The 26,322-nt window shown below is 45.0% G+C and overlaps 1 protein-coding gene across 1 annotated transcript in view; it reads right to left on the bottom strand.

Moving 5' to 3' along the window:
- Positions 1 to 26,322, bottom strand: part of ccdc33 (coiled-coil domain containing 33) — a gene marked incomplete at both ends in the record, with an annotated part of 174,978 nt that overhangs the window by 112,055 nt on the left and 36,601 nt on the right. Inside the window, one exon of the mRNA XM_084335198.1 lies at positions 12,899 to 13,047. Coding sequence (XP_084191324.1) covers positions 12,899 to 13,047 — 149 coding nt within the window. The remainder of the gene's footprint in view (positions 1 to 12,898; positions 13,048 to 26,322) is intronic.

Below are 26,322 nucleotides of genomic sequence, written 5' to 3'. Positions count from 1 at the left end.
GAGAATATGGTAAGGGACCGGGCCGAAAACCAGCGCGCCGCGGCCGAAGCCCAGCGCGCCGCTGCCGGTGCCCAAAGAGAAGCAGAGCGCGACCTTGCTCTCACCAAGCGCGAAGCCGAGCGCGACCGATTACAAGCGCAGATAATGGAGCAGCTGATCACCAGGGCAACACCCCCTCCCTCCGCACGGGGTTCCAGGGCCTCGTCAAGACAAGGGTCAAGGGCACCCTCCCCTACCCGATCAAGCGACCCTGAGCCCGACCACCAGAGAGAGCCTATACCCCCCTCCGAACCCCTTCCCCGACCGGTCCAAGTGAGACCCAGCTACAAGGAAGAAACGGTCTACACCGCGGAGAGGCTAAATAGATGACTACAGGATCTAGAGGACCTGCCAGAGGAAGAAGAAGAGGGAGAGGAGGAGAGTCAAGCCCGACAGCAGCACAGTACTCCACAGGACCAGGAGGTCCAGTACAGCCCAGGCTCTACCCCCGCGGCTCTGCGCTACAGACCCCCGACTCAATTCACGGGTGAGCTTGACGCACGACCAGCCCCGAGGAACAGCACCTGGATACGCGGGCCATGGTACCCAGCAGGTACCAGCCCACCAAGAGGCGTAAGAGGAGACTCGCCTAGGAGGCCTCTCTTCCAACGCTCACCGATGTGCCAGCCATCCATGGCATCATACATTGGCACACCGACGTTTCCGGACTTCACCCACGAGAACAGAGCACAGTACACGGAGCTACGAATGTGCTTAGAGACAATGATGTCCGATGTAGCTGATGAACCGTACAAGTATGCTATCCTACTGAAGCACCTCAAGGTGCCCCGAGCGCACAATATAGCGCTGGCCTATGCCACCTCTACTACCCCATACACAGCGGCTCTAGCAGCACTCGACCAAAGATATGGACGCATATGGGACTACGTAATACAAGAGATAAGGCATATTGACCGCCTACCCCCAGCCACAGACAATCGCTCACTAGATGACCTGTCTATCAAGGTACAATCCCTGGTAGGGATGCTGGGGGCGCAAAGAGAAAAGGGTATGCACGAACTGTACGCGAACTCTAATGTCGAGAGGATTTTAGAGAAGCTTCCGCCCGCCCGACAAGAGCGCTTCAGGCGGCAAAGAGACCACCATGATCCTAACGGTCCCGAGCCATCCCTCCTAGACCTAGCCGACTTCCTGGCGAGAGAAGTCAACAGCCTACGGTTGGATACGTTCATGCGTAGCACCCCAAGCTCCAGAGAGGGACCTAGGAGAGCAAACGATGGCCGAAGATTGGTGACCGTCATGCACCAATCAGAATCAGTACCGAGCAGCAAGAACCACAGTACCCCCTCGATGAAAGAGAAGTGGAAGATGGTGTGCCCGTACTGCGAAAAGGAACACTGGTTGTCACAATGTGACACGTTCAAGAAGATGACCGCCGACGAGGTGAGTCAATGGATAAAGTCCAACCGACACTGTTACCGATGTGCGCGCAGTCACATGGCAGCCGATTGCCGCTTAAAGAAGAGGTGTAATCGGTGTGACCGAGCCCACCTAGATGTCCTACACGACAGTAACAGAAGAAAGCCTGCACCCTCAAGCAGCACAAAGACAAGTGTTATGTACATTGACCCCGCCAGCAGCGGGGGCGCCCGGGTGCTCTTAAAGGTGGTCCGCGTAACACTGAGTTACCAAGATAAGGTCATGGACACTTACGCCGTCCTTGACGACCGGTCAGAGAAGACCCTTCTCCTCGCGTCCGCTGCGGCCCAGCTGGGGCTGCGGGGGAGCGAAAACCAGATGACGATTCGGACAATAAGAAGAGATCTAAAGACGATAAAGGGCGAGAATGTCTCCTTCACTATCGCAGCAAGCGGGCAGCCAGAGAGACGGTATAGGATTACTAATGCTTTCACCAGCCAAGAAATAGGCCTGTCGCAGTACACCTACCCCATCGCCAAGCTGATGGATAAATATGTGCACCTGCGTCAACTACCTATACCGCTCATAGGCGGTGCCACCCCGACCCTGCTGATAGGCTCCGACCATGCAGACCTCATCGTCCCGATAGACCGGGTCCACACAGGGCCCAGAGGCTGTCCTGCAGCAGTCGAGACCCGCCTAGGATGGACATTACAAGGCCCCCTCGCTAAGTCTCTTAACCGAACAGCAGCCACTAACTGCCTCCACTCCAGAGTGACAGAAGAAGACACCACCCTCCTACAGCATGTCGAGAGGCTATGGACACTAGAGACAATGCCCTTTAAGAACGAAAAGAAAGACATTCGTTCCAAGGAAGACATTTACGCTATAGCCCTCCTCGAGCAGGGGACAAAGAGAGTCAAAGTCAACGGAGTGATGAGATACGCAACTCCACTCCTGAGGCGAGAGGGTATGCCTATTTTCCACGCCCCAAAAGAAGCGACGGAGCGGTATCTATTGAACACAGAGCGGCGCCTAGCCAGAGACCCCGCTCAAGAGACGGTGTACCGCGCTGAGATTAACAAGCTAATCACAGCGGGACACATAAAGAAAATTGACATTAAAGAGGCCGATCAGACGACCGAATCATGGTACGTGCCGCACCACAAAGTCCACCACAACGGCAAGGATCGTATTGTGTTCAACTGCAGCTACCAGATCGGATCACAAAATCTGAATAAAGAGCTCTTGCCCGGCCCAACACTTGGCCCCTCTCTACTAGGCGTGTTACTACGTTTCCGCCAAGACAAGGTGGCCATCAGCGGCGACATCAAAGGGATGTTCCTGCAGGTGAGACTAGTGGAGGAGGACAAGCCCCTGCTGCGGTTCCTATGGAGAGAGAGGATCGGGGATGAGCAACCAGCCATCTATCAATGGGAAGTCCTCCCTTTCGGAACCACATGCAGCCCATGCTGTGCTACGTTTGCACTGCAAAAGCACGTCGCAGAGGACCCAGCAGCTGATGAAGAGGTCCGACAAAGTGTAGGAAATAGTTTCTATGTGGACAACTGTCTGCAAAGCGTCTCGACGCCAGAAGAAGCCGAGGCCCTTCTACTCAAGCTCCGCGCCTCCCTGATCAAAGGCGGCTTTGATCTCAGGCAGTGGGCCAGCAGCGACCCGCAAGTATTGCGCAGCCTCTCCCCCGAGGACAAGGCAGCAAGCAGCGAGACCTGGATGGCGACCATCCCAGGAGAAGCCCAAGAAATGACATTAGGACTAGTCTGGCGCTTCAAAACAGACTCGCTCCATTATAAACACACACCCCTGACCAAGGAGCAGGGAAGGTCGACTGCACTACCGACCACCAGACGGAGTGTATACAGAACACTCGCCAGACAATATGACCCGTTGGGATGTATTCTACCTTACACCACCAGGGCAAAGATGATTGTAAGAGCGTTATGGGACAAGGACCAGGGCTGGGACGACCCCATACCCGAACACCTTGCATCCACATGGAGAGAGTGGGAGACGGAACTCAGCTCACTCCCAGGTGTCAACATACGCCGCAGCTACTTCCCACCCACAGTGAGGCCGGAGACGTGCCAGATGGACCTGCACGTCTTCAGCGACGCCTCCGAAGTAGCCTACGGTTCGGTGGCCTACTTGCGTGCCCGAGAGGAGGGAGGAGAAATACATACTGCTTTCATCCTGGCTCGCTCAAGAATAGCCCCACGAAAGCAACAATCTATCCCGCGTCTAGAGCTCTGCGCAGCCCTGGCAGGAGCGCAACCCGCCACGTTAATCCAACGTGAACTCATCATTCCGGTGCAAAGAACAATCTTGTGGTCAGACTCCACGACAGTACTCACATGGATCCGGTCTGATTCGTGCAGATACAAGGTCTTCGTGGGAGTCAGAGTCACAGAGATTCAAGATTTAACAGAAGTAGCAAGCTGGAGGTATGTGGACACAAAACACAACCCAGCTGACGTCATCACCCGGGGAATGTCCCTGGATGACCTCACCCGTCACAACCTATACAGTGACGGGCCAGAGTTCCTCAAGCTCCCAGAAGAAGAGTGGCCTACACCCACCCCACGGGAAGCGAGTAAAGAGGAGGCCGAAAACAAGAAATCTATGTTCTGTGGATTGAACACACTCGTCTCCACAGACCCCGACATAGACGATTGCCTCACCCTAGAGAGTGCGCAGCTAAAGACATTCCTGTGGCACCACCCAGAGGTTCAGCTCACTACTGACATTACAGCAGCTGACTACGAAGAAGCAGAACTTCTTCTACTACAACGAGCCCAGAGAGACTCGTTCCCCGATGAGCTAGACTGTCTACAGGGAGCAAAGTCCGTCCCATCAGACAGCAGACTGCTCCACCTAGCCCCCGAGAGCGACGCCCATGGTCTCATCAGAGTGGGTGGTCGTCTGCGGAGAGCTCCAGACTTACCGGATGACGTCAAGTACCCGATAGTCTTAAACAGCCGACACAAGGTCACAGAGCTGATCATAAAGAAATACGACGAGGATGTGCATCACGCCGGGGCAGAGAGAGTCTTCGCGGAGATCAGACGTCGTTATTGGATACTGCAAGGGAGAGAAGCAGTGCGGCGCTTCCAGCGAACCTGTCTAGACTGTCGTAAGTGGCGAGCGCAGCCCAGTATACCCCGGATGGCTGACCTACCTCCCTGTCGCCTCCGACTCGGCGACAAGCCTTTTCACTCCACCGGTATGGACTGTTTCGGCCCGCTGTATATAAAGAAAGGAAGAGGAACCGAGAAGCGGTGGGGTATTGTATTCAAATGCATGACCACCCCAGCGATGCATATAGAACTCCTTCCAACCATGAGCACAGACTCATTCCTTATGGCCTTCCGAAGATTCACATCGCGGAAAGGCAAACCGTCTATATTATTGTCTGATCACGGGACAAACTTCAAAGGCGGAGAAAGAGAGCTGAGAGAGAGCTTCCAAGCTATGGGCCCAGAACTTAAGACCCACCTCGCTCCATCCCAGATTGACTTCCAGTTTAATCCCCCGAACGCACCTCACTTCGGTGGAACTTGGGAACGAGAAGTACGTTCAATAAAGACAGCCCTGTACGCCGTGCTTGGGGCCCAGACCGTGGCGGAAGAAGTCTTAATGACAGTCCTCACGGAGATCGAGGGAGTATTGAACTCAAAGCCCCTCGGTTACGTCTCAAGTGATGTAGCAGATGTCGACCCAGTCACCCCCAACACACTCTTGATGGAGCGGCTGGACCCCGCGCTACCACAGACAATGTACAGGCCTGAAGAAGCGAACGGCCGAAGAATGTGGAGGTACAGTCAAGTATTGGCTGACAAGTTTTGGAACAGCTTCCTACTCCACTATCTACCGTCTCTACAGACCCGCCAGAAATGGGTGAAAGAGAGAGACAATTTGACAGAAGGAACAGTCGTCATGATTATCGACCAGTCACTACCCCGAGCTATGTGGCCGGCTGGCCGCGTAAGCAAAGTGATCACCGGTGCCGACGGAAAGGTCCGAGCAGCCGAAGTGCTCGTCCAAGGACGGATCTACACCCGACCCGTGGCGAGGCTAATAGAACTGCCAAGGCTCCCCGATACTATCGATGACGACCATGACCCCATGACTTTGTGAACTGCCCGACCCCTCACAACAGACATTGAGTAGTGGACAGTGCGGTTAATCTGTCTCTGCTTAGCTAATTAGGTGGGACTAATTAGGAGGCGGCTGTTACAAAGGATCAGATTAAACCGAATATATATATTTATTGATTGATATATATTGCATAGTATTTGTATATCGTTTGATATCCCTTGTATATTCCTTGTACATATACACGGAATATCCCTTTAGCCTAGACCAGACCATAATATTTCATTCTCCTATTGGACAGCGGTCCACAGGCGCCAGGGCCATGCCTCCAGAGTCAGGTTCAAGGCCACCGTCAAGACATGTCTGTACATGCCCGGCCTTGCCCAGGGATACGAGACAGAAATGAGGTTGGCACTAGATTGTTCGCTGTGCATATAAATATGGCGCAGGTGAATACAGAAGTAGAGTTACCCAATAAGTTGAAGCCTCACCCACGATACTCCGTGCGGTGAAGTATGGCCTGTTTGGCCCCAAATAAGAGCATTGAGACCGCGTGCGAATTAATAACTGAATTGTCAGAGTTTGGCGCTATACCGTCGAGTGCGACATATTTCTATTAAGTCAGTAATAGTCTATTTGTGTATAGTGTATCGTGCGGCTAAAGTTCTACAGTGACCAGCATCACCAACGCTTCCTCGTACCAGCTAGAGTGCTTATCCAGGCTGGGCTGCTTTCATGGCGCTTTCACCCGAGGAGACCTAGACGAGAACCGTGTGGACATGTACACTGGATTAATCTACCCGACGACTACATAGCCCTTTGCGGCTGGATTATATTTGTTTTGGTCCTGTGATTTATGGAGCGGAGAATCGCCGACGCCTACACGTGTGGGATTTACCCTGTGAGGAGCCACGTCGAGTCTGCGCCTCAGAGAGCCTGAGGCCGGCTAGCTTTCTTCACTGTGGAGCTACAGTCTACGGAGAACAGCTGTATTCGTCTGTGGATCAAGAGACTATTGCACCGTCTCCTGTACTTGGAGTCTCCTTAGTCATCGTTGACCAGACTCTCTACTACCGACAGATCCTCTACCCCTGCTGGCTTACAACCGGGGGGACCCTTCCAGTATCTCCCGCTATATATTACTAGTGTACCATAGATATAATTCCCTAAGATTCAGGTTGTATAATTACCTCCTGCGTAACCAGAGAATGGACATTCATTATTGATTTGCCTACGCACATTCCTTTGCCTTATAAGCGCATCCAAAGTAAAATAGAGAAGTATATTATGTACCTTTTGCTGCAATAAATACTTAATTACAACTTTGTGTGGAACCGATTCATTGTGGGAAGTGTTCATCATATTTATATATCATGTACTGTATGGCCAGTAATTAAAGTACATAAAGCGGTAGTGGTTTAATGATACCATACTTATCAATACAGTCAGGGAATTGTACCCCTCAGTTACACCCTGCCTATCATGCATGTCTTTATGGTGTGGGAGGAAACCAGAGTACCTGGAGGAAACCCACACGAACACAGGGAGAACATGCAAACGCCACACAGAACGGCCCCCTGCTGGAGTTCGAACCCAGGACCTTCTTGTTGTGAGGCAGCAGTGCTAACCACTGTGCCACCATGCCGCCCATGAAGAAGTCTGTCTACCAAGGCAAGTACTCCCACCCACTCTTGTATGACCTCCCTCTAGAAATAACAACGTTGTCTTTCGCAAGACATTACAAAACGTACTTTACACTGAAATCAAGGTCTCGGCTCAAAATGCCTGGCTAATCACTAAACGCCCTTTCATCCTCGCAAACAGTTGAATGGAGCAGGCACTCTCCTGCTCTCTCGCAGAGGCCTAATCCCTCTTACCGGGGACGTATGAAACGTGCCACCTGCTTCCCGCCATGGAGCCCGAGGGCTGACTGACCTCGTGACACCAAGCTCCCCTTAATCCCATCCACAAAATGCATACGTACCTGAACACCACCGGCTGGATGTGCTCCGTTACCAACCACACACCCTGTGCCCCATCGCGGCTCGCTCTGTAGGCCTACACTCTGTGGCTGGGGATAAAGGAGCCTTTCGGGTGTTACGTTTTTGGGAATCTTTTCTAGGAATTCCATCTTGGAATTATACCCGTCTACAGTTTTCCGTGGCCAGTAAAGATGAGTAAGAAGCTGGAGGTTATCCTGGAGAATGCCTCCCACCCTTTCTATGGGGAGCTAGCTAAGAGGAGGAGCACATTCAGACATAGTCTCATCCCCCCCCCCCTTCCCTCTTATCGTATCTTATCTTATCTTAAAAAGTCAGAAGAAATCACAAACATGATTCTTATATGCGTTACACGCTGTGTTTAAAGTCCTGTCAGGAGGAAGAACTTCATATTTTCTTCCAGTGTGACATCATTCCTCCCCTTTGTTTCCATTCGCTGGACTTTAGTTCAATTCAAGTCTCCATTCAGAATGTATTGGTATGAACTCAGACTGACCTCACGTCCAGCTCCAACCCATGAAGCACAGTCCAGTAGGGAGCATCAGCCGGTCAACAACATGGAGAAGATCTGCTTTGACTACAGATCCCCTGAGGTATCTCCAGAAAGAGATCAGTCCAACACTCCACTACAGAGATCTTCCCCTGGGAACGACAGTGGCTCAGGAGGCAGAGCGGTCGTCCGGTAATCAGAAGGTTCCCGGTTTGATCAGAACTCCTCCCAGGCAGCGTGTCGAAGTGTCCTTGAGCAAGACACTTAACCCGTAATTGCTCCAGATGAGCAGGTTGTCACCTTGCATGGTTGCCTCCGTCGTCTGTGTGTGAATGTGTGAGTGAATGGGTGAATGTGAGGCATAAGTTGTAAAGCGCTTTGGACAAAAGCGCTATATAAATGCACCATTTACCATTTATTCCCGCTTATAAATTCTCCATAAACTGGAGGGATAAAATGGGTAGAGACGGATGGGATATTGCAGATCCTCTGGCTATAGCTGGGAACCAGCTGTATGATTCAGCTGTACATGACCAGAGGTAGATGGCTTTCAAATCCCCCTTATAAATAAAATATGGTAAGGCCTGTAAGGCACTTCTGTGGATGCAAGCAGGAAGTGTGCTGCTCAGCGTGTGAGAATTTCTCGTTAGCGGAGAATTTAATGTTTTCACTTGAGAAGATACCAGTACATAGACTCAACGTGGAATGGACCATCAAGCTCAAATCAATTAGCCTATAATTTATATATTTAATAGTCAACACACAATCAAAAACCTAGATCAATGTTATGTGAATAACCCATTCATCAACTACGAGCAAACTAGAAATGGAAATCAACGTTACAAGAAACTGGCTTGAAACCGACCCAGACAGACAGAGACAGTGGTTAGATGTAGTACAGGAAATACAGCATGTGTGATGGAACAATTTACTTATTCTCTAAGAGTGAAGGAAGAAGCATTTTACAGAAAAGAGGAAAAATGGATTAGTTATAGAAATATATTAAATAAACTTAATTGACAAGAAGGCAAATTATGGAATTCTTAATAAGCGAGATCGGAGAAATGTAGAGTAAGTGGTATTTATTTATAAGTGATGTTTTGTTCTTGTATACGCATAAAGTCAATAAAGACTAAAGTGATATAAAAAAATTCTAAAACTGAAATCAAAACTTTGCATGGCGGAACAGAGCATAACGATGCCGTCTTGACTCTTCACAGACTGAGCCGAGCAGAGGGTTAAATGCTACTACTGTAAAAAGTAGAACAGGAGTGTTCAAATGGATCTTCTTAAAGGAGGTGGCTTTCATTTCCCCCTCTCTGTGACCCAACCAGGACGAGATGGGTCGTTTCAACAAGGATGGAGATGTCAGCCTGCGTTACCGTCCAGACCCTGCACCCAGAGGATCCGAGCGGTGCCGGGAAAGCGCTCATTAAATTTGCAGCCCTTTCTGCAAGAGCTCCCACCGTATGCGTACAGGATGGGGGGGCAGGGGGTTCGCTAGGATGAGGGTAACGTTTCGCATTTACCGCAAAGTCTTAAGATGCAGAGCTGCCTCTTACATGGGATCTAGAGTGTACCCTGAGTGAACCCTAGATGGACAAAGGCACAGATTACACGGTATCTCCTAATTGAGGAACAAGAGTGACATCTTTCAGCAGGAAGGTCTTGAAGATGTGTATGAATTATTTACAGCATACTAATAAACTGCCAAGCTGTGAAGTAGACAGTAGTTCAAGATGAAAAAAGGTCAAACAATACTAATTTGCCTGTACTTCCTACACCATATCTGCTTGTCTTACGCACAAAGTCCACAAGATATAAAGCCATTTAACATACAGTATATAAAAAAAGTCAACTGAGCATGCACCAAAACAAGTAATTTTAGACTAAAGAAAAGGTGGTTGATGAAGTCAAGGACAGCTGCCATGAACAAACAATCTCTGTGGTTTACCAATAACTATCCCATGCAGGACCATCTATTATTAATATAAAAATCAATCGCTATGACTACCCTGTGCACTGTGCTTTAAAGTCCCAGTGGGATGGCTTTCTATAGGCACAGTTTCCCTTACATCTGTTTAGCCAAGCCGGTTCACTCCGCCGCCATTTTGATAACGAGACCTAAGAGCCCTGACCCCCATCTCTTTGAATGGGGCCTCATCTGTATCCAAGAGTCTGTGATACACGTCATTGTTTTTCTTTCATATTTGAAGTCACTGGTAAATTACAGACAATTACAGAATGGTTTGTCACTTTTTTGCCCTTTTTTCCCCACTATGACCAGCTTCTACACAGCTGTCTAGAGGTTTATGTCAAAGAGTCTTTGGTTACCATCTACCATGGCAACTACTATTAATTTCAAACATCTTTAACACATTTCACCTCAAGATGCAGTAAATTATCATTTTAGTCAACATACAATTTTTGTCATCTGGTTATCAGAAGGTTCCTGGTTCGATTCGCGCTCCTCCCGGGCAGCGTGTCGATGTGTCCTTGAGCAAGTCACTTAACCCCTAAATGCTCCCGATGAGCAGGTTGGCACCTTGCATGATTGCCTCCGCCGTCGGTGAGTGAATGGGTGAATGTGAGGAACAAAATTATAAAGCGCTTTGTAAAAAAAGTGCTATATAAATGCACCATTTAAAATCACATGACATTTAATTATTTCTTCTGAATATGTTTGTTGTTGTTGTCACCATCTTTAAGTGTTCCAGATTTCTCCATTCAAAACAACCACAGTGATAACTTCCACCAGGTGGGATTTAATTATTTATTTATTCGTAAAGCAAATTATGGCCAAGAAAAGTTTAACAGTAATAATGGATGTCTTGCTAACATTAATGCACAACCACTAATGCACAACCACAAATGTTTTTAATTATTATGTGGCTCTAGATATACAACAAGTTATGTTTACAACATAACATAATGACTCAAAGGTGTGAAATCAAATCACTGAATCGTTATGTCACAGAATCCATCCTTTGCTTTTTGGCATATTCACAGTCCTGCTGTTTAATTGTGGTTGCCATGGTTTGCCACAAGCCTGGATAAGGCAGATTAACATTAAACATTAAACTTCAGTCTGTGACTGCGCTCTTTGTTCACCTATTTCACATACAGATTGTTATCATGGAGGCTTATTGTCTTATTTCAAGTACCCATCCCCCCTTTCTGTCCATCTTTTGTCTCTGAAAGCTCAGGTTTGTTGTTCGAAGCCTCCAATTGGATCCCAGCTGGTCGCTCCCTTCTCCTGCCTCAAAGCCAGTTGCGAATGAAAAATGTGTGACTGTATGCCTTAAAAAAAACTCACATTCCATTTAAAGTGGTGTTGTTTCTCTCCAAAGCTGCAGCCACTGATGGCCAACGTGTCTACAGCCTTCATTCAACCAACACGTTCCTCCCACAGTAGCAAATCAGAGAGGAGAGGAGGAGTTGTCTATGGCTTCATAGTTGTAGAACGGTATTCACTAATCATCCTAATCAAGGCCAGATTTTGTCTGGCTGTGTGCAATAATCAGAAATTGATAGACAGCCACCTGACTGTGAAGCAAAAATAAGGAGTTCCCTTTTCCAGTCTTTCTCTCTCACTCTCTCTCCCCCCCCCCTCTCTCTCTCTCTCCCCCTCCCTCTCTCCCCCACCCCTCTCTCTCTCTCTCCCCCCCCTCTCTCTCTCTTCCCCCCTCTCTTTCTCCCCATCCCTCCCTCTCTCTCTCTCCCTCCCTCTCCCTCCCTCCCTCCCCCCTCTCTCTCTCTCACTCCCTCTCAGCCCCCCCCCCTACAAGGTCATAAGAATGATTGTATTTATTATTGATAGGGATCTCATTTTTGAGGATCAGATAAAAAAACAAAGAAACATAACATTAGTGTGTCTCTCTGACAAAGCCCTCAACATTCTAAATCATGTCCCGAATGAAGAGGGGGGAGGGGGGCGCTTGCTGGATCCCCTTTAATTTCAGTGGGAGAGATAACATATCAGAACATTACCTTCCTCAGCTTACATACTCAATTACATACGGCCATTTGGAGTACTGGTGCATTTAGACCTTTCTCTGTACAACGCTGCCATATTATTTCAATGACACCTACTGTACAGTAGTTGATGCATCACGGTTAATGCATCACATTAACTCTTTATCTGCAATGCTTTCTGTTATTATAAGTTGAAGGATATGGCCAATCCATTATCCAAACGTAAACAAATGCATAGCCCCGCCACCAGGAAAGAAAATAGGATTCTATTATACCGTATACTATTATTATAGTTATTATTATTATTATTATTATTATTATTATTATTATTATTATTATTATTATTATTATTATTTTATTATTATTATTATTATTATTATTATTATTATTATTATTATTATTATTATTATTCTCTAGTTGTATTTTCTCTATTTTGTGGCCGTAAATAGGTTTGTTTAGGTTGGTAATATTGGAGTGAAATGGACCTGTAGGAGTTATGATCTATAAATGTTGACATAATGTCATCCATGATGCATTTTGCATTAATAACCATCATTGTGCCAATCAAATTATGTTTTTATCTTATATACCCTCTCACGGCACACAACGTTGTTCGCAGACGTTTGGGGGCCGTAGGCAAAACATTTGGGGGGGGGGGGGGGGGTTCCATTTGACCTTAAAGCAGATATCTGCACCAGAGGAGTAACAGCCATTTCAACATTTTTCAACATAAAAATCTACCTTAGTTTCAACATAAATATCTGATTGGTTGGGTTCCCTATTAAGGAAGGGGGACCCGTACGCGTAGTGCCTGACCTGCCTAGTGGCACGACGGCTCCGATTGTTTCACATTTATTTGCCTCAGCTAAAACACAACAAAGGGCAGGAGGATGTAACTCACACTATGGCGAACGGCTGTGGGATCCCTCTGTCCGTCAGTGGGGGGAGATTGACAGCTCCGTGTAGGGTGACCACGACCGTTTCCTTTCCAGGGCTGGACACATGAACGTCATCAACAGAGACGCTACCGCTCCTTGGAAGCTCAATAACCTGGTACAGTACGCACACACGCACGCACGCACGCACACACACACACACACACACACACACACACACACACACACAAACACACACACACATACACACACACAGGGAACACACAGAATTTCAGGCGATTTGATTGTCACGTTTTCAAGGAAGGTTTTAGCAGGGCCCTGTTTCTTGTACGTGGTTCAACTAAGTCGATCAAGATGTCATTATCCAGCTTCAGTTAACCCGATGTTTGAAGCCGGGATTTTCCTGTTCCACGAAGGTGGATTCAGTCTCGTTAACTCAAGCCAGACTTGCGACTCAAGCTAAATGCGCGCGGCCGCTTTAGGTGAAAAGCCAGCACGTATCGATGGCAGAGATCCTGATTCTCTAACGGCATTGATTGATTAATTGATTTAAGACTTTATTGACAGATTGCAATACGGCTCAATCGCCTCGCCGACAAGTTAAATGCGTTATCTATAGGCTAATTTTAAGTCCCTCATTACCTCAATCAATCAGATTATATTTCTTTAAACTTGCCTGCTGGATTGAATAATCAAATGAGATCTTGCTAGCGAAAATAATTAGTTAACTGTTATACAGAATTACGATACGGCTCTCTTACCCATTGATTGATGTATAGTCAATCTTTAACTTATCTCCAATGTGGTCTAACGGGTTGTTCTTTTGACTTTCACACAGACGACCGGGGTTCGAGACCCTAGTCGTCTCCTTCTTTTTGCAATATAGGAATAATTCAATTTGGTGCACGTTGAGAGCTATATAAAGAATGACATCCTCAATGCATGTAGATTTATAATATTTTAACTTAAAACCAGGCTACTTTGGCGTATAATCATTAATATTATATTCAAAAAAATCATATTGGAAACACCAGGTTTTGAACCCCGGTCGCTGGGTTGGCAGGCTTGAGCACTACCGCTGCACCACTGTGCCAGATGGGATAAATTCATTGTTTATACATTAATGAACGAGAGACCCGTGTTTAGAATATCCTTTGTTTTGAATGAAGTTTATCTCTTTATCCTCATTCATTAATGTGACGTCAACGGCTCATTCAATTTCTCAAATCCGTCAAACAGCGCATCTCATCAGACATCTTAATCCCAGTTACAATTAAAATAACCACATAATGTGTACATCGCACGAGCGAGCGCCACCGTCGCCACGGTATATATAACGTGCATTATTTAGGACAAAGTGAATTTAGTATCAGCATTTTGGATCTATTTTACATTTCAAAAGCCCCCTCTGGAAGAATGGAGCACAAAAACGTAATTCAGAATGGTATAATGCAGATCGTAGACTGTGGGAATAGTTTCAGGAAACGGGCTGTCACTTCTTTGCGGGGGCGTGGCGATGGGTCAGGCTAACTTGAACTTAAACTCTGCTTTCGACCAGGCTCAAACTTTTGGATCTGTTGTCATGGTGATTTGGAAAATCCACGTACAGGGAACCGGAAAGTCCGGCTAACTCAGTTATCCAGTTAAAGTTATCCGGCTAACTCAGTTATCCAGGTACAAGAAACAGGGCCCAGGTGTAAATAGAAATAAGGTCAGAACTGCCCACTAGGTAAAAGGTTATTTATTTCTTTTTTTTTGACATGACATAAAACTAGACACACAAGTATTAACAGTAAATATCCACAATAAATCACAGGATTATACATTCCAATATTTGAATCAATATAGATGTAGTTTACGAGATATATACATAATACTTGCAGGTTATTTATTTCTAAGATGTGGTGAGTAATGTCAGACACAGTGCTTGGCACAGCATCATTTACTATCATTTACTATAATCTACTATCGTTTACAACACATTTAAAAACTATTACAAGAACAAGAAGTGTATCCAAGCTGCGAATGAACTCCAGAAAGGTTTATATTCCTTTAGAAATATTCACACTAATACCACAACAGGACAAGAGGTCTGAAGCAGAGAGGCCTCCTGCTTTAAGTCACTTTACATTTAGTTTGTATTTGGAGACAAAACCTCAGTATTTATATTAGCTGACAGAAGTTGACTCTGTTTTTCCTGTAATCTTTGAGGTACCGTAAAGACCTTGGCGAGGCTCGGCCCGAGCATCAAGCAACACTGGTTCCTAAGCAACAGGTAATCTCACAATACACTATTGTACAGGCAATGGCTTTTCATAGTGGGGTTTCAAGGCATATTCTCAGCAAGTCAATTCAAAGTCACATCAGACGGCAACCTTGAGCCACTCAGCATTGTTCAAAGACTGGGGGTGATGTCACACTTTTCACAGGGATAATTATTTCGGGACAATGTGGCAGCATCCATCTTCAACACAAGGTCTCTGGTGCGCTACATAATCAACATTCCCCTGCGCGAACCGCCGTCTCCACGAAGAGAGAAGACGATCTCTCTCCAGGCCCCTGCCAACACTCAGATGTAAGGATATGCTTAAAGAAATAAAGGTATACCAAAACACGTTCAATATGTGCCTTTTCTAGTCAAATATTTACATTAAAATACAAACACAATATCTTGATGAGTTTATACCACCTGCACAGACTATACTACACAGTAATAAAATGAGCTGCTACATACAGCACATTATAACATCTGAATGAGGTGGAATTATCAGTTTTATTATGACATCTGCATTCTGTGCTTCACTACTGAGACGCCTTGGTGGTTGAAGGCCAATTAACTGCTGAGCCCCAGTCTGGGCTTTCATTATCTTCCAACAACAGTTTTCATTCATTAATACACCCAGCAGTTAGTAAGCTATTGGTAAATACTGTAATCTGTTCATGTCTGTAAAGGGCTACAATAAGCAGACTTCCACGTGTACATTGGCTTGTTTTGTTTTCCCAAGAGAGCTGATAATCTCTGAAATGTATTTCCTATGATAAAAGAACTGACCTTGATGACATGCATGTTAAAACCATGAAACCAATCAATAGAGTAAAGCAATACATTTAGGGGAAAAAATGTAATCCAGTAGCCTATTATCTGCAGTAGGCTGTTAACTAGTTAAAGGTTAAGATAAATCTCTCAAAATCAATGAATAGCTGCAATGAAAAACTACATGAAATAACATTTGATAAACAAGGATGTGTTGTCAAGAACACAGTCAAATATGGGTGGCTAGGTGGTGTAGTGGGCAAGGCGCTCGCCACCAATGCAGGAGACGCTGGGTTCGAGCCCAGCTCTCCGCATTGCTATCAGCTTGGCTGGTCGTTCATACTAATACAATTGGCAGTATTAGGGGGTGGGAAGCTGATGGGTGGGGATCGGACGTTGTGGACAGCGACTCCTACAGGTCGGTTGGTGCTCCTGCGCAGCAGAATCAGGAAGCGACGGGGGCGGCGTGTCCCTCCCACGCAGACCCTCGCCGCTGAGAGATTGCGCTGTGCAGGTGAAAAGATGCGACGGCTGCTTCCTCGAGTACCGGAGGGGACACGTGATGTAAGGCTTCGTCCACATTGCAGCCGGCTTGTGGGAGGCATGGCCTAACAGCGCTCGAGACAGGGGAGGGTAGAATTGGACGATACGAAATTGGGATGGGAGAAAAATAAAAAATGGGAGAAAAAGTAGATAAAAAAAAAAAAGAACGCAGTCAAATCCAGAAAACCCAGCGGCCCTCTTCTTCCTTCCAGACCAGCATGTTTAGAAAGCAGCCAAGAGGAGGGCGGTTAGGTGGTCGAGCGGAGATTGCGTTCGTCACCAGCCCCGGAGCTGTGAGCTTGGTTCGCCTGTTCGAATCCAGCTCACAGCTCCGGGGTTGTCACCAGCTTGGCTGGCCGTCTGCACTGATACAATTGGCTGTATCAGAGGGTGGGAGAAGCTGGCGGGGTGGGTCCGGGTCGTTGTAAACAGCGACTCCTACAGTTCGGTCGGGGCGCCTGCTAAGCGCGGATTGGACGTGAGGGGGATAGTGTGGTCCTCCCACACGCTACGCCCTCTCAATGAGAATCCGCGCTGCCAGGTGAAAAGAAGCGGTGATTGGCTGGACGTGTGTCGGAGGAAGCACGTGGTAGCCTCCACTCTCCCAAATGATCTGACTGTGGGGGGTAAAGCGCAGCGACCAGGAAGGGACTGGGAATTGGCATACGACTAACATTGGGATGGGAGAAAATCGGAGGAAAATGGAGGGGGAAAAAGACAAATAATAAAAAAAAAAAAGCAGCCAAGAGGATCCATCTAGACCACCTCTCACTGACACTGAACCAGATAAGCCCAGGCATAAATGGTAAATGGTCTGCATTTATATAGCGCTTTTATCCAAAGGGCTTTGCAATTTATGACTCACATTCACCCATTCACACACACATTCACACACCGACGGCGGAGGCGACCATGCAAGGTGCCGACCTGCTCATCGGGAGCAGTTAGGGATTAAGTGTCTTGCCCATGGACGACCACTCTACCTCCTGAGCCACTGCCCCCCCCCCCCTCCAGGCGTGTTCTCTCTCAGGCTGTAGGATTTGAGAGAAGAAAAAGAATAAGCTATATGATGCTGTGGAGATGGACTACAACATCTCACAGGACACCATGCTGGTCAATAATTCATTGCTGGGGAAGAAATGTCATAAGCAGACAGAAAAGACTGGGGATGGGGGGGGGGGTGGAGGAAAAGTAAAGAGAGGGATATGTGTGAAGCACTGAGGCTTATCCTGGTCTGCTTGCCCCCCACCCTAAGCAATAACATGTCAACAGAGGCTTTCAGAGACTCAACCTGTCAATCAACTATACAGTCAATACAGCGGAACCATCTCAGGTGAGCGTAAAAGGAAAAATCTCTGACATCATATTATATTATACTTATATATATGAAGCACAGATCAGGTGAACGTAGACACGTAATGGCAACTACAACAATAGAGAGCTGTGGTCAAATGTAAATCACTGCAGGCAACATTTGCATTAGACACGGCGAGTGACGATGCACCTACACGAGCAGCAGCGTGTGTAGACATGACAGCAACCCCTGGCAGATGATGTGGATATTAACGTGTCAAACATTTCATTATGGCTTTCAGAGTAGACATTACCGGCTCACATTATGTGATTTACCACATGGAATTACAAAAGACATTGTTATAATTTAATCAAAGCACAGATTTAAAAGAAAAAATTTATGCAAGAACAGCAGCATTTTTTCAATGATGTCAAGAATAGCATACACAGGTAAATGATAATAGGCATTTAAAAAGGCATTTCTATCAAGTTGAAACAAGCATCTCTACTGTCCAGGTGTTTGGTGATCTTATTACATTGCTTGATTTGATCAATGTATATTTGTCAGTCTATTGCTATTGCAATTTGTGTTTATATTTTCTTTAAATAAGGTTGTTTTTCATTTAATTTCTTTCCAGCAATTTATGTGACCTCGGCAGTACTGCGTTCAATTGCCGCTTTCAGTGCTACATATCTTCCAAAAATAAATGTGGAAATATAGTTAGTTCACAAAATGATTGTAATAATATGTATTATTTAATGAACTCACAAAATGCTAACACAGAATAGATGTTATATCAATGTTAGAACAAGGCAGTGTAGCCGAATATGTTAAACCAGACCAGGCTTTTTCTTTCAACTACAGCAAACAGCCAAAGGCCTGTAACTATGACTGCGACTCCCTGCTAAATAAAGGGAGGAGTCTTGTGGTTCTCTGTTCTCCAGAGGAGGAAGCTCCCAGCGGGCGGGAGGAGGAGGAATCCTTTGTCAGCCGCTGCTCAGGGTACACTTTGAAAAAATAATGACTCTCTGTAGAGTTTCCCCCCTTATCTTTCGTACATATCAAATGCCACCAAATGCCACCCTTATGATGAATAGGATGAAAGTCAAAGACGAACCCTTTCCACAATCTCTCAGATGCTGAAGTGAGTACACCCAGGAGTCACGGGTGATGAACTTAAATACATTTAAATAAAGAGATTTGAAAAGTGTAATCATTCAAAATAAAAATATACCAAAAGAAATTCAATGGATGGCAAATAAATATTTCTAAAATCAGAAGCGGACAGTTTCTTGGTATGATTTTCTACTGTGCGTGGTGCTCATCAGGGAGAGTACAGTCTAAATCAATCTTGCAACAAGTATTTGATAAAAAAACCTGAGTACCAAGCCATGAATATAGAACCTACTTGAATATTACTAGGGCCATGTCAGAAATCATCGCATAATAACGCAGAGCAGGAGACAAATAAGCGTGTGGCAAGAACAAAAGAGAGCATCCTCGACTTCATTTTGAATCCACTCTGGACACCAACGGGCAATAATTGCACCCACTAGTAATTAGTAAGGATAACACCACCGCTAAATCGACTGCACCTTTAGGGTCTGTTAAGCAAATGTTCCCTGAAGTGACACTGTCCTTATTATATATTTATATGTATATTTATATACATTTATTTATATATAAATGTATTGGATTATATAGAGATAGTGTTCATAATTAACAATAGAATACAATTATATAATTTGTGATGAATAGTTAAAAAGGGGTAGAATCAAATAAAAAAGTGTATAGCTACTTCTTCCTATTCCTTTTTCAAACAGGGTACACTATGATTTGTTTATCTGTTTCTCTTTTTTTAAATATTTTTTTTTATATGGTATATATGTCAAATGAACAGATATATATTGTTCGAAAATAAAACTTGTTCATTCATTCATTCATTCATTCATTCACATACTATCCTTCCCCCTGTATGCACACTATACACTACACTACACTGACTACACTACACTACACTACACCTTCCATCCACACAGTGGGACCTGTATATGCAAATTACAATCTGTTGTGGTACTAATGAAGGGCTGGGTCACATGAAAGAGGGATATGTGTCTCTCTCTCTGAGGAGGAGGTTATTAGGCTACATGGCGTTGTTCTACTGAGAGGACCCTACGCACGATGCATTCACAACTTCCTCTGGTATTACTGGAGCCTACAGAAGAGGATATAGGCAGCAGGGGAGGGAACGGAAAGATGGAATATGATACACTGAACATGATATGATAGCATTTCCATTCCTAATGTCATTTGATACTACAATTCAATAACCGCTTTGCTCTCATTTGACCACAGTAACAAAGGGTGAAATAATATGTCAATTAAAATCACATATGAGTAAAAACCCATGAATCAATTGGGATTTAGGGCCTTTGTTAGGATTTGGGGGAGAAAATAACCCAATATGCAAACTGACTGATGAGAACCCAAACTGCGGAATGACAGGATGAACGGAGACGGTGGTTGCTCTTCTCAAAACGTAGTGTTCTATTTATTTTAGAACCAAGAGAGCAAGGGTATTTTACAGTACAAAACAAAAGCAAAAGGCACAGCCGAGCTGGCACTAGAGAAAAACATGAACTGTTACATGAAAAACAAAGATGCACAAAAACGGAATACTAATATAACTTACTAAGACTCAATACAAACAGCAGGGCAAGGAAGACGACAGCAGTGACACGACAGGTACGGGAACACGGAGGTATGACGCCACAAAGGACGTGAGGACAGAACACACTAATTAATATACACAGACTAACGATGATGAGCCATACCTGGCACAGCCAGGCAAAAACAAAGAATACAAAATCAGACCACACAAGGAATAATCAAACCTGGACACAAAAGGCAATAACACACACAACAACCAGACAGGGGGGCGACATCAAACAAAGGCAGGGATGGCCCACAACAATATGAACGAGGACAATATATTAATTATCCCTAACCACAGTTCTATGATGGCCTGTACCATCTGACGGTGACCACTAGAGGGAAGTAGGAGACCACTGTTCACATTGTCTTGTCTGGGACTGTTACAGCCTTAAAGAATACCTTGTTTGTTTATTTGAACTAGTAATGCACAAAATATTCAAGTTTCAAGTTTCTTTAATAGTTGTCATACAGAAGTACAGAATACTTTTATACAAAATGCTTCTTACTGTTACGCTCCAGAGACTGTGCAAGACAAGATAAGTATGAAATAAAATAACATAGTATAGCATGTAAATTAGAAGTAAAAAAATGAGGTCACACTGTTCAGTATAGACATATGTACAATGTTCGATGCAGAATAGACGTAACTGAGTTACCATATAATATACAATACTATGCAGTGTACTAATATACAATACTATATAGTGCAAGGCAGAAATGGGATGAGGTGCAATTTAGGTACAATTTACAGTAGGTGTACGAGTTGTAGTGCAAATCCTTTATCAATAAATATAAAGTGTGTTTGTGTGCTCTAAAGTGTGGAGAGTGGGTGCTGCAGTGTATTGTTTGTTTAAGTGAGTGTGTGCGTGTGGGTGTGTGTGCTGTGTGCATTTGATGGTTGTTGCATAGTGTTTATTGTTCGTTTAGCAGCCTGATGGCCTGGGGATAGAAGCTTCTTCTGAGTCTTTATGTGCTCGCCTTAAGACTCCGGTATCGCTTGCCTGACCGCAGCAGTTCAAAGAGGCAGTTGTTCGGGTGGCTGGAGTCCTTGATGATTCTCTTAGCCTTCCCCCTGCACCGCTTGTTGTAAATGTTCTGGAGGGTGGGAAGCCCCCCTCCAATTGTGCGTTCGGCTGAACGTGTCACTCTTTGTAGTCTGCTACGGTCTTGTGCAGTGCTATTCCCAAACCAGGAGGTGATGTTGCCAGTCAGGATGCTCTCTATTGTACATGAGTAGAAGTTCCTAAGGATCTTCTGACTGACTTGGAACTTCCTTAGGCGCCTGAGGAAGTAGAGGCGTTGTCGTGCCTTCTTCACAACACTGTCAATGTGTGTGGTCCATGTCAAGTCCTCGGATATGTGGGCTCCGAGGTACTTGAAACTGTTCACTCTCTCAACCGGTGCCCCGTCGATGCTGAGGGGGCTGTAGTCCTTGACCCCCGACCTCCTGAAGTCCACAATCATCTCTTTTGTTTTGCTGACGTTCAGGGAGAGGCAATATTACAATGATCTCCATGTTATCTACAGTGTCACAGGGGGGAAAGTATCGCATTACTACTGGCCTAACTCTATATACAATTTCCCCCCACCCCTATTAGGCGCAGTTACATTATTTATTTTTATTTATTTAACCAGGTAAGTCATTAAGAATAAATTCTTATTTACAATGGCCACCTGGCAAAAGGCACAGCCTCTTGAGGGATAGGGGGCAGGGGGTAAAAAAAACACAAAGTTAAAACAGAACAAGATTAAAACAAGTTAAAATGGTAAGGCAGACAGAGCTAAACAAAACAGCCACAGCAGGCAGGCAGATACAGGTGCTAGTTTAAGAGCAGTTGCGAGTGTCAGTATACAGTAAATGTTCATGATAGTATATCCTTGAAAGCTGATTTGGAGATGAAATTGTCCAGTTTTAGACTTTAGACATTAGTGGAGTTGTACCACAAATATAGTTATGTGTCAAAAATAAATAAAAATAGGTGACTTTGAAGCCATCTTCAGAACTTAGTAGTAAATCAGTAGTAAATCAAGTGAAGATTAGGAAGGTCATACAAGGATGTGTTCTGCTCTTTCCATACACCCAGCAGGAATGACCCTCGCCACAGGGGATTTCCCCTTCCTGGCCAGGCGGTGGAGATCATCTCCGGGAAACATGACTCACAGTGTGCCATCATGGTAGTCATCAATACCATGATGTCACCATCACAGCTGTTGGCCATCCAAACCAAGGTGAATAATCAGAGAGACCACAATATATGGAGGGTAATACTACTCTGGTTGATGACGGTAATAATACTCTCAATATGATTTAGTAAGAAGAGTGAAAAAGAATGATTAAAGGTGCTATAAATAACATTCAGCCACTAGATGCCAGCATGTCATTTATCCAATCAGGTGCATTCCACGTGGGGAAATGGGGAGAGGGAGGGGGATACATGCACACAACATGTAAACAACAACATTCATTTTGGACTCTCCAATATTTAAAAAATTCAATAATCAATCATTCTTGGGGGGGGGGGGGGGCTTAACTTTTATTCTGCACCTTTCTAAAAGCTCTGTGGATGTATTATTATTTTTAAATGATTACTCTACATTAAGATGTTATCTATAGCACCTTTAAAGTATCTATAGCACCTTTAAAGTAAGTCATTGAACTCTAACCAAATTCATATACAGTATACCTCAGATATCCACAAACCGCGTATTTATTTTTCTGTTCACCCTCACAGGTTTGCTGCTGAATAGGAATGACAAACTGACAGGAGGCGACACCAGCCTTGCTTTTCCATTCGCTTCCTGTCCGCAAGAATCACAGCTCCCTTTTATCACCGAGCGCCGAGTCTGAGTCACATCAGTACAGATTATGCTCGCAGCATCGTCATCGCATGACAGTGATTTCAGGTTCTGCGGTGATCCACTCCTGTTTAAGGTATAAATCAGCGAAGAGCACGCACACACACACACACACACACACACACACACACACACACACACACACACACACACACACACACACACACACACACACACACACACACACACACACACACACACACACACACACACACACACACACACACACACACACACACACACACACACACACACACACACACACACACACACACACACACACACACACACACACACACACACACACACACACACACACACACACACACACACACACACACACACACACACACACACACACACACACACACACACACACACACACACACACACACACACACACACACACACACACACACACACACACACACACACACACACACAGCAGAGACGACCATGCAAGGTGCCAACCTGCTCATCTGGAGCAATTTGGGGTTAAGTGTCTTGCTCAAGGACACATCGACACACTGCCCGGGAGGAGTGGGAATCAAACCGGGAACCTCCGGATTGCGAGACGACCACTCTACCTCCCGAGCCACTGTCACACGTGGTTAGATGCCAACTTCTTTTTGTTGTACTGTACTTGTGCTCTACGATGACAATACATCTGAATGTAATCTAATAATGATTCAGGGTGTAGTTCGGTAATAAATAGTTCCTACATGAAACTGCTCACAACGAGGTCTGTGGATTATCTTAAGTAACCGGGTCATGATCCAGAGACATTTATTATTATTTTAAATGTTTTATAATGTATTTATATTGTGTGCTTTGAGTGCCATAAAACCATACGGCTCCATTTTCCTGGAGTTATTGGGGGGGTTCGGCTTTTACACAATATGGTGATTGATAGATTACACAGTGTATTCCTAGGGTACATGTGGTGTTTGTAAGTTGACGTGGTGATTGTTTATCTACCCCTAATTTACGAGCATCGGCTGCAGTCGTTAGTGTCACACTAGCATGTGTGTCTTTGTTCATGCAGTGTGGTGTACTGAGAGGGGGCTTCTGCTAATGGACTCTGGGCTCCAGTGATCTTAGCAGGAGATCTAGACCGTGTGGGAGGGCCCTGCACACTCAATTGGATTCACCATCGGCTTCAGAGAAGCCCCAGATGTAATGTCATGTGGTCATTTGTACAGAAGTGACTTTCACAAACAACCCGCTGACCCCTTTCAGTGCCTTCAAAGCGACCACTGAAAACAATTGATCGTGGTGGACAGGAGGGTTCATTGCTTAAAGATTATTTTTAAGCATTCATACGAAGAAGAGGCTTATCTATATTTTCCGTCAACAAAACACAGTGAGAAGGAAGAAAATATCAATATTTAAACCTTGTTGACGTTCTTTTGGAGCTGTTTACAACATTCATCACACTGGAGGTCATTAACACACAGGGTTATTTACTTGAATGAGATTGGGAAAAATACAAAAGGTTATTTACATAAATAATGTAATATTCTATTACCAAGGTACCCATGTACATGTCAAAATACTTCCCAAAGGTCAGTGAATACCACGATCACAACACCAGAGGGAGCTCCACAAATCATGTTAAACCCAGATTCGGCTCAAACAAGGGACTAAAACACGTTTTGCAATTATGCCACATCAATGTGGAACGCCCTACCCAAAGCTGTAAAGGAATGTGAATCACTACCCACTTTCAAAACCACTCTCAAAGAACACCTATTGGAGACTGCAATTCGAAACTGGACCCTGTAAATGTCCTAACACAACCCCCTCCAATGTACAGTAAATTACCAAGTATGGTTGTCAATATTCCAATGTACAGTTTTGCTTGTACAGTTGTACAGTGCCCCCCACCCACCCACCCCTCCTACCCCCCCCCCCACCCCACCCCCAACCTCCTCCAATGTACAGTTTTTACGTGAATTGTATATACTCTCTTTTCTGGACTCTTTTTGTATCACAAACAGTACTGTATTTGCAAATCTGGTATGTCATAAATGTATAGATGTAGCAGTACTGTCTATCTGTATGTCATGTATGTCATATATGTCCTGATGAATTGAAAATGGGGGACCCTGATGTAAACAAGATGAAAGTCTTTCTCTGGTCTGCATCCCCTTAACAATTGTGTGTATTGAGCTGTACTGTATTGTACCCATTCTGCAATCTGTTAATAAAGTTATCAATCAATCAATCTTCTCTCTGTGATAATTGGATTGTGAACAAATGGGCTAGTACTTATCTCTCTTCTTGGAAGATGGTGATTTGCATCAGAACACATAATGTGTGCGTTTTATGACTGTGGGTCAAAATCCTTCAGTTGACGTGAGACCAGGTGGAAACCAATATCTATGAGGACATATACGCCAATCTTAACTGTGCTATAATAACTCATGGAATGAACAGACAAAAGATATGATTGCATTTTGTCCCCAGATGGAAGCAATGTGACCGTCAATATTTTTTCAACTACCACAGAGTAACCTCATAGTATATTGGTATACTTTGGTAAGATATATTTTCAATTCAGGTAGGTGGGGTTGAGAGTCCCATTCACTTCATTCAGTAGCTGAATGTAGGCTAATAATATTTTTGGTTAACTTTACTCTGAAAACCGGCATGATTAGGGTCTACAACAAGACAGTTGTTAAATATGTTTGTAATACATCTATGAACTTCACAAATTGCTTGCAAAGGTTTTTCAGATTGACTCATTAACATTCATTAACGTACAACTCTCAACTGTTCCACTCACAAGCGAGCCTCATTCAGTAACCACTGTGTGTGTGTGTGTGTGTGTGTGTGTGTGTGTGTGTGTGTGTGTGTGTGTGTGTGTGTGTGTGTGTGTGTGTGTGTGTCAAAACATATAACCAGCTAAAGCACCTAATGGGTACAGCGGTATCCAGAATGTGTACCTCAGCCAAGTTAGGGTTTTCCACTCAGTGTTAAAACAG

This window comes from Notolepis coatsorum (assembly GCF_963971535.1).
Source record: "Notolepis coatsorum genome assembly, chromosome: 18".
Lineage (NCBI taxonomy): Eukaryota > Metazoa > Chordata > Actinopteri > Aulopiformes > Paralepididae > Notolepis > Notolepis coatsorum.
The sequence above is the reverse complement of the archived record's forward strand: the minus strand, read 5'-3'. Positions and strand labels throughout refer to the sequence as shown.